This window comes from Hipposideros armiger, unplaced genomic scaffold (assembly GCF_001890085.2).
Source record: "Hipposideros armiger isolate ML-2016 unplaced genomic scaffold, ASM189008v1 scaffold_264, whole genome shotgun sequence".
Classification (NCBI taxonomy): domain Eukaryota; kingdom Metazoa; phylum Chordata; class Mammalia; order Chiroptera; family Hipposideridae; genus Hipposideros; species Hipposideros armiger.
Window position 1 is genome coordinate 1969746 of NW_017731614.1, and position 10112 is coordinate 1979857.

The 10112-nt window shown below is 45.5% G+C and overlaps 1 protein-coding gene across 3 annotated transcripts in view; it reads right to left on the reverse strand.

The window, feature by feature from the left end:
- The window catches only part of SHMT1 (serine hydroxymethyltransferase 1), a 40307-nt gene that overhangs the window by 11583 nt on the left and 18612 nt on the right, over positions 1-10112 (reverse strand). For all 3 annotated transcript variants that reach the window (XM_019656664.1, XM_019656665.1, XM_019656666.1), the window contains exons 3-5: positions 7148-7293; positions 2680-2795; positions 2150-2310 (exon numbers count right to left, since the gene is read on the reverse strand). In XM_019656664.1, coding sequence (XP_019512209.1) covers positions 2150-2310; positions 2680-2795; positions 7148-7293 — 423 coding nt within the window. The remainder of the gene's footprint in view (positions 1-2149; positions 2311-2679; positions 2796-7147; positions 7294-10112) is intronic.

Genomic DNA, 10112 nt, shown 5'->3' on the forward strand with positions numbered 1-10112 from the left:
CGTTCCCGCTCTCTACTCCATGTCCCGAGACTATATGTATATATAATTATAGTTGACATACAATATTATTCAACATCAGCTTCAGAAATACAATGCGGTGGTCAGGCCTCTACATCGACTATGAAGTGGACTCCCCAAAAGGACATGGGTCCATCTGGCCCCCTAAGAAATACTTACAACATTATAGATTATAATCCTAATATAGATTATATATAATATAGATTATATTATATATATAGTCTTTTTCTATCCCTGAGGCCATATTACAATTACTAATTTGTATTGTCTCATCCCTTCCCCTTCCCCTTCATCCCCAGCCCCTCCCAACTAACAACCCTCAGTTCTTCCTCTGTGTCTCTGAGACTATCTCCATCCACTTTTCCCATCCATTTCGTTCCTTAGAATTGTGGGATTTTTTTTTTTAAAGTTTGTTTTTTTTCTAATCTTGAAAATTCAACAATAAAACAGCTCCTGGGAGAATTCATAGGCATTCATAACAAACTGTGCTGGGGCCAGAGTGGTGCAGAGGCCCAGGACAAGAAGGAAACAGCCTCCCCTCCATAGCTTAGGACCAGCGGGTCGGGGAGGGACCGAAAGTTCACAGTGTGGTTTCTCCATAGAGAGATGAAGTGCCCAGCCCTGGGTGGGGATGTTACCGGAAGGTGAAAGAAGTCCCACTGGGGGCAGGGCCAGAAAGGCTGGGCAGGGAGGCAGCCAGGCGGGCAGCAGAGGGGCTGTGGTGGCTACTGCTGGAGGCCAGTCAGGTCTGTGTCTTACTCTCTGCCCATCAAGGCCGATGCCCACGGGCGCCCCTCCAGCAGGTGAGCTGTGCCTCCTGCTGCCTGAGCTGGCTGGAGTCCCAGTCCCTGCCACTCCACACAGCCCGCAGGCCCACCACTGCATGGGCCTCCCCACTGCGTCCACAGGGATGCAGCCTGCACAGTGCGTGTCAAGAATGGGGCAGCTGGCGGGGACTGGGGTGCAGTTCCGGGCTTGCTAAAGCCTGGAACACACTTCAGTAACAGCGGACACTGGGCTAAAGAGCATGAGGCTCCCCAAGTCCTCATCTAAGGTCAGAAAACCAGTTGGCGATTACTCTGCCATCATTCTTTCCCCAGTGAAAGAAACCATAGTAACAGGTTTTTGCATTCTAAGTGCAAAGATAGAACACTGTTACTATTGTCATGTTTCAAAATCCATCTTCAAGGTCAGTGTTGACTGAGATAGATACCTGTGACCGGAAATACAAAGGCTTTCCATGAAAAGAAATTAACTGTAATTTGCACAAAAGGTATATGTGCAATTACTAGAGCTGAGGTAAAGGCTAATAAAAAATAAAAACAGCAAACAATCAAGGGTATGCAACAATGACTATAGAGTGCTGAGAGAGAGCACTGGCTTGATTTTCTCAAAAGCATAAAATTATGTGTCTGACATCCAACCAAGCACAGTGATGCATAGTTCCCTTTGCTCGTGGGGGGACATCTGAAACCAGGAGCGGCCCGTGTGACAGTAAACACCATGAGATGGTTCCTGGATATGAGCGAGAATCATCATGTGCATGGACCACCAAAAACAAGTATGCAAGTTACCTCTTTTACCCATCCCTCTAATCATCTTCATAGATAAGTCACTATGCCCCCCATGAGCACAGGAATCTCACACGCATTTTTTGGACCAAATAATTTATAATGACAAGGGTCCCCATAAATATGTGCCGATCCTGTGATGGGCATATGGTCTGTCTTTGGCTGGACTATGGAGGGGTGACTGGGTGCTGATGGTGAGGCTGCTGGCATAAGTGTTGGACCCAGGGATGCAGCTGTTGTCACTAGGGGTCCAGCCATGGCAAACTGGTTGCTGGGAGCAGTCATCCCAGCTGTTGCTGCCCACTAGTTCTGGGGCAGCCAGCACCCCTGCTGCAGCTGGAACCTCTTCCAGGCTACTCTACCCGTCTCCCTGTTCCTCACCTCAGCCCCCTGGTCTCCATTCCAACTGTCCCCAGACTGCTCTGTAAGCCTGAGGAGTCCCCAGGGCACAGAAATGACAAATGGTGAAAGGTGGGACTTCCTCTAGCACCACGTGAACAAAACTTATTTCTATAGGCATAGCCAAACACTGGAGCTATGGAGAAGAGAGGCACTCTTACCTTATAGGGCATAGATTCAAAAAAGATGGATGTAGCAGAGATTTTCTTCTTGTCTGTCATGAACCCATGGGTCAGGTGGCCTCCATCAGGCAGGTCCAGACCCATGATGCGTCCGTGGGGTTCCACCAGAGCAGTGTACACTGCGAAGTTGGCAGGGGAGCCTGGACAGGACAGAGCAGAGGGGGTACAATTGCTTCTGTCCCTAAGGTACCAAGCAGGACCGTGAGCTGGGGCACTAGGCCATCAACCAGAAGTGGCCAGAACAGGCCTGGCCGCCATTATGCATTCCGCCAGCCCCCAGGGGGTCCCCTGCACTAATCCCCTTGGGGGGTAGGGAAAGGGGACATGCAGAGATAGGGCACTGCCTGGGCGTGCATAGCTGGGAGCCAAGGACAATGGAGAAAGACACACACACCCAGGAGGGGCTCAGCTCATTAACTTTTGTTTATGGGCCATCCTTCTTTGGACCCCTCTGTGTGAACGTCAGCCCCAGGAGATGGGCTCCAGGCCTGTCTGGAAGTGGGAATTACCTGAATAGGGCTGGACATTGACCCCCCAGCACTGAGGGTCCAGACCATAGGCATGCAGTGCTCGTTTCTGACAGAGGATCTCCAGCTCATCGATAAACTCAGTCCCACCATAATACCTGTGGGAAGGAGAGCAGAGATTTAGGTCCACGCTGGCCCCAAACCTCCATGCTTAGTAGAGGCCAAAGAAGCTCGGGGTGGGACAGAACAACAAACGTAGAGAAACGGTGAGAACCCAACACCACTCATCTTCCACCAGTGCCAAGCTGTGTCACACTGAGCAAGAGTCTCTTCATCTATAGGAAATTCTGACATCAGCTACATGCATAAACCTTGAGGAAATCAGCATCATGTTAAGTGAAATAAGCCATTTACAACTATATGAGTCCCCTTATGAAAGGAACCTAGAATAGTCAGATTCGTGGAGACAGAATGTGGAATGGTGGTTACCAGGACTGGGGAGGGACAGGGAGAGAGATATTAGTTTTTTTTTTCACATTTCTAATAACATTTTTTTTTTCGTTTAATAATTACATATCAAAATTTATCATAGGGCCGGCCGAGTGGCTCAGTTGGTTAAGAGCTCGCTCAAGAGTTTGAGCTCTGAGCAACAGCAGTTCGAGTCCCGGCCCGAGCTGAGCAGCCGCTGAGCTGCCAACAGGTTGGCAGGATGGCTCAGCTAAAAAAAAAAAAAAAATTTATCATCTGTTTATGGTTTTTATTATCTGTATACATACTAATAATCATAATAACTCAATCCAGAAGAAATTTTTAACATTTAGGCCTTGTAATCACAAAAAGCTTTATAAATTTTTAGTTACATGTATACATATTTTTATTATAGTAAAAAACACGTAACATAAAATTGACCATCTTAACCATTTTTAAGCATACAGTTCAGTAGTATTAAGTACCTCACATTGATAAGTGTATTCACATTGTTGTGCTACAGATCTCTAGAACTTTTTCATCTTGCAAAACTGAAACTCCATACCAGGGGTCAGCAAACTGTGGCTCGCGGCTCTTTGGGTACGTTCCATCTCAAAAGTTTGCCAACCCCTGGAAAAGCCAATCCTGTCCCTCACAATAATTTAAAAATTATTCAAGAGCCATAAATATATTTTTACATAAGCACCATTATGTGAATAATATCCTTTAAAAATTTTATAAATGAAACTATGATAGTTTTATTTTCATTTTCAATTTTACTTCAGAGCCTGAGGCTTGCGAGCCGCAGTTTGCTGATTGATCCCTGGCAGCTCTTCCGTCTCAAAAGTTTACCGACCCCTGCTCTATACCTGTTGCCACACGGCTGTCCAGCCGTCTGTCCCCCCGCGCTTAACCCTAAACTGACCCTTTTGAGGACACTGCTCATACACCTTGCATCTCCTTATTTGGCTCCAAAGGATGGCCGGTTAGTCAATGACGGGTAAGATTCCTCGTGAGAGGAACAACCTAAGACAGGCACGGTCAGTTGGAGGCCATCAGGAGAAATCTCGGGGCTGATGGAGGTGGGCAGGGGCCCTCACCCGCCCCCTCAAAAAGACTGGAGGTTTTCTACCTCTGTAGCTACATTCCTTCCCTCAACCTGCTTGGGAAGTGACTTGATGGTGTGATAGTATCTGTCCTCAGCACAATAATCTTATCTTCCTGGGGTTGTATGCGTATAGGGTGTGTGAAGGCAGAGCATCTGTCTATCTGTCTTATCGCTGCAGGTGGACTCTCGGTAATAGCAGCTTGCAGGCAAGGGTAATTTGGCTTGAGCAAGTTCTCAGGAATGAGATTCACAGACTGTGGAGAGAACAATGCTACTTCCGGGTAGGTGGAGAAATAAGCGATGTGTCGACCCGATTCGAGGCTCTTAGTCCACGAGACTGGAGACCCTTGGCCCCTCACTCATTTAACTCTTGGCTGCTGTTTCTTTTATTTCTTAACCCTTCGCTGCCCCCTATCGTTCTCCCACTGCTCATGTCGTGCGGGACGCGACATATACCCATCAAACAACACCCCCATTTCTTCCTGCTCCAGCCCCTAGTACTCATCATTCTACTTTCCATTTCTATGATTTTTACTCTAGATACCTCATATAAGCGGAATCATATAGTATTTGTATTTTTGTGACTGATTTATTTCATTCAGCATCATATCCTCAAGGTTCATCCTTGCTGTAGCATGTCACAGGATTTCCTTCTTTTATAAGGCCGAAGGACCTCTATTGTATGGATACACCACATTTTGCTTATCCATTCGTCCATCAGTAGACACTTCGGTTGCTCTCACCTGTTGGCTATTGTGAATAATGCGGCTGTGAACATGGTGCACAAATAATCTGAGCCCCTGCTCTCAATTCTATAGGATCTATACCCAGAAGTGGAATTGCTAGGTCATATGGTAATTACATTTTTACGTTTTTGAGGAACCTTCATACTGTTTTTCACAGTAGTTGCACCATTGTACATTCCCACCAACAGTACATGATGTTTACAATTTCTCCATATCCTCACCAACAATTGTTTTTCTGTTTTTTCTTTTTTACAGTAATCTTAATGGGTGTGAGGTGGTAGCTCATCGTGGTTTTGATTTGCAGTTCCCTAATGATTAGTGACGTTGAGTATCTTTCCATGTGCTTGTTGGCTAGAGTTATTATTTAATGGGTACAGACCTTTGTTTCTAAAAACTGAAAAGTTCTGGAGATGGATGGTGGTGATGGTTGTACCATGTTGTGAATGTACTTAATACCACTGAACTGTACGCTTAAAATGGTTAAAGCGGTAAATTTTATGTTATGCATATTTTACCACAATAAAGAAAAGAGGGGGGATGAGAGGTTTTTGCTCACAATACTTCTGATGCCAAATGTGTGAGGTTTTTTTTCCTCATACCAACCAATTCTAACACCAATCAATTGTCCTACAATTCAATTCAGTTCTGACCTGACTACTGAGTTAGCATCAGACCCCTCAGGTTAAGTGCTCATGCCACAGGATTCCCTCACTTCAAAGGCCAATCACAAGTATCGGGTCCCTTAGTTAACCACGCTTCTGTCTGGCAAATTCGGGGACTCCCACAACACCCCCTCAGGTTCGATAGTTCACTAGAATGACTCACAGAACTCAGGAAAGTACTTTACTTACTATCACTGGTTTATCATAGAAGATACAACTCAGAAACAGCCAAATGGAAGAGATGCATGGGGCAAGGTGTGGGGAAAGGGTTTGGAGCATCTGCGCTCTCTCCAGAGTGCCATTCTCCCAGCACCTCAATTGTTCTCAACCAGGAAGCTCTCCAAACCTCACTGGTTAGGGTTTTTATGGAGGTTTCATTATGAGGTGTGACTGATCAAATCACTGGCATTGCTGATAACTCAGTCTCCAGCCCTCTAATCACGCCTTGATCTTTCTGGCCACCAGCTCCCATTCTGAAGCTCTCCAGGGGTCCACCGAGAGAGTCACCTCTTTAACATAAACTCAGGTGTGCTTGAAAGGGCTCACTATAACTAATAAAAGACATTCCTATCACCACAGATTTGAAGAGTTTTAGAAGCTTAAGTGAAAGAATCCAGGGACAAAGACCAGATATTTATTTTTTTAACCTATCATTTGAAAACATCTGGACTTGAGTCCCAGCTCTGCTACTTGTGTGCAAACTTGAGAAATCACTGAATTTCAGTAAGCCTCAGCTTCCCCATCTTTAAAATGTGGAACACAGCACCACTTTCCCTACAGGGCTCCCACGAGGATCAAATGAGATGTTAGCTGTGAAAACACCCAGTAAACTCTTCAAAGCACAACGCAAAAGTTAGCTATTCACAGCAGGAGAAAGACAAAGCTCTTCTACAGAGAGCTTCAGGGTATCTCAGGATAGAACACCAGTTCAGCTCCGAGGGTGACCCTTCTTTCTCTGTGCTCTCTGGGACACAAACGTACACATTTGCAAAAAGCATACGTCAGATTCTGTCTGTAATCATCACCTTTGGCTGATGATGACTAAAAAACAAAAAACAAAAAAGAATATAACTTCTCATGGTTCTCAGGGTGAAAGAGTTGACTGAAATTGCTGCATATGTAAAGCCAACCTTTATAATGCAGAAGGGGTTTCCACGGCAGCAGATTCAGTTTTCACTTCCAGGTGGCTACTGATACAGATCTGATTACTCACATAGCAACTGCCACCTTCCATGGCATCCCCCTGAGTACTTACTGACTTTTTTTCTAGAGGCTCCATGACAGTCCAGCAGCTCCACATTCCTTATGGACTTGGCCTGTTATTCTAGAAAACCCCCAAAGGGACTATTAGTGTGACCCTGAGTGTATCTGCTCCTAGATCATCAGTGCTTTCTATCACACACTGGGCATCGTAAAAGTCGTCAGAGCAGGAGCGGAATAGAACTCCCCACGTGGTTTGGATTCTATCCTGATTCAGGACCTCCCGTCACTATGTCAGAAGCAGGCCTTGGACAACATTCACATACCTCTGGCCTGGGTACCCCTCAGAGTACTTGTTATTTAAGCAAGAACCTAGGGCCTCCAAAACTGCTCGGCTGGCGAAATTCTCGGAGGCGATCAGCTCCAATCCAACCCTCTGCCGGTTACTCTCCTTCTTAATGATGTTGTAAACCTGATGAGAGGAAAGCACACGTTAAATATTTGGACCTTTCACTCTAACAGTTTGCCCTGATCGAAGCAATAACCTAGTGAGGAGAAGGGCCACCAGTATACAGCCATACGTGGCCCTCAGAAGCTGACCACAACTCAAACAATCAAGCTCGGAAGACTCCCATAGCTCTTAAGGAATAGTGGAACTCTTCCTCAAAGATTTTAGCATCTGGGAAGGAATTAATAAAAGACAATGAACGAAGGAAAACTAAGTGATTAAAGAGAATGTGAGCTTTGGGGCTGGCCAAGTGGCTCAGTTGGTTAAGAGCGCAAGCTCTGAGCAACAGGGTCACCGGTTCGATTCCCACGTGGGCAAGTGAGCTGCGCCTGAGCTGAGCTGCCAACAGGTGTCAGGATGGCTCAGCTGGTGAGAACACGTGCTCCTAACACCAAGGTTGCTGGTTCAACTCCCGCATGGGATGATAGTCAGCTGTGCCGCACCCCCCACCTCCGCAACTAAGATTGAAGGACAACAACTTGGCTGTTCCCCTTCCCCAATTCCCCAACACTATTCTCCTTCCCTAATTCCCCAATAAATAAATAAATAAATAAATAAAGAGAATGTGAGCTTTAAAGTAAGTATCTCACCTAATTTTTTTTTGTTTTTGTTTTTTTAAAGATTTTTATTGGGGAATTGGGGGGATGGGAACAGNCGGAAAACAAAAAGATATTTACATTATGATTCATAACAGTAGCAAAATTACAGTTATAGAGTAGCAACGAAAATAATTTTATGGTTGAGGGTCACAACATGAGGAACTGTATTAAGGGGTTGCAGCATTAGGAAGGTTGAGAACTGCTGCTCTAGAGGCAGCTATTAGAATTAGTAACTGAATTTAGCAAGATCACTGGATATAGAGTTTAGTAACTGAATTTAGCAAGATCACTGGATATAGAGTTGGAAACCAAAACTCAATTATAGTCGTATATGTAAGCAGCAAAATATAGAAAATGAAATTTTAATAATTATATCATTAGTTTCAAAAGCCATAAAATCTCTAACAAAAGATGTATAAGACCTCTAAACAAAACATTATTGAGAGAAATTTAAAAACACTTAAGCAGTTACACTAATTAAGGCAGTGTGTGCTTGTGGAAGGACAAGCTGATAGAATAGAAGACAGCCAGGAAACAACCCCTAGTGATAGATGGCCATCTGATTGATGGCAGCGGTGGCACTGCAAGAACGTATAATCTTCCAATAAATGGCACTAGGGTCAACTGAATATCCATGTGGAAAAAAAACATCATCCGGACGCCTACTTCAACCACACACAGCAATCGATTCCACTGTGGATCCATCTACATGTAAAGAAACTTTTTTTCTTTTTCTTTTTTTTTTTTTAAAGATTTTATTGAGGAATTGGGGGAGGGTAACAGTGTTGGGGAATCGGGGAAGGGGAACAGACAGGTAGACAAATTGCTGTTTTGTTCTTCAGTCTAGTTGTGGAGGACATTGCCACACTGGCCCACGTTGGCACGATCACTGTGCTCTTCCTGGGTGAGGCAATCGGTTGCCGGTCGTTGGTTGGCCACTCACAGTGGCTCCCAGTAGCTCACGCCTGCTACCAGCCGCTCACGCTGGCTGCCAGCCACTCACGTAGCTCACGGCAGCCCACTGCAGCGTACGCCTTCGGTCGCCAGCGACTCACAGCAGCTCAGCTCCAGGTCGAGCTGCCGTTCACCATCCCAGCTGTAGTGGACGAGCGTCACTGGCCCTCAATATGGGATTTGAACTGCAGCCCTGCTGCTCAGAGCTGGTGCTCCCAAGCGAGCTCTCAGCCAGCTGAGCCACTCGGCCGGCCCAGAAACTTTTTTTCTTTTGTGGCAACACATTTTTTACTAAGTTCAGTTAAATAAAGTTGTGTTAAAGCATTTCTGCTAAGGGGAAGTAAAAATAATCAAAGGGAGTTTCTGTAGGAAAGCTGTAGGGGTGTGGGGCATGGAAGCCCTCCAGGGGGGAGGTGGTGAGAGACTTTCTGTGCTGAAGCCCCCACCCCTGGAGGGAAGGGTATGCATTAGGTGGTCACCCCTAATAAAAACAGACCTGACTGGCCTCCAGCAGTAGCCACCGCAGCCCCTCTGCTGCCCGCCTGGCTGCCTCCCTGCCCAGCCTTTCTGGCCCTGCCCCCAGTGGGACTTCTTTCACCTTCCGGTAACATCCCCACCCAGGGCTGGGCACTTCATCTCTCTATGGAGAAACCACACTGTGAACTTTCGGTCCCTCCCCGACCCGCTGGTCCTAAGCTATGGAGGGGAGGCTGCTTCCTCCCTGTCCAAATAACAAAAGCGCTTTCAATTCAACATAATTACAGAAACTTGTGTGCAAGGTTATGGGAGCTGAGAAGTCATCTGGAAAGACAGGCTGAAGGACAATTTTGGGTTTTGTTTTGTGTTTTGCTTTAAGGATGTAGCTGATTCTTTCTCAGTCACCTGAATCAATAGCTGATCCCACAGTAAAAAAATGGACATAATTCTAAAAAATTTTAAAAGACATAATTACCAAAAAAAGCTGTTGCTGCTCTCTCCCTTCACATTTTGCTTTTGAAACTTGTGGGGTTTTTTTTATTTGTTTTATTTTTTATTTTTTAATTTATTTTTTTTATTGTTAGTTTCAGGTGTACAGAACAATACAATAGTTACCCTTTTCACCCTCACCAGGTAACAACCCCCCTCCCCTTATCTATTGCCCTCCCACCCCCAATATCATGCTTATCTATTACAATTCCATTGAATCCGTTCCCGCTCTCTACTCCATGTCCCGAGACTATATGTATATAT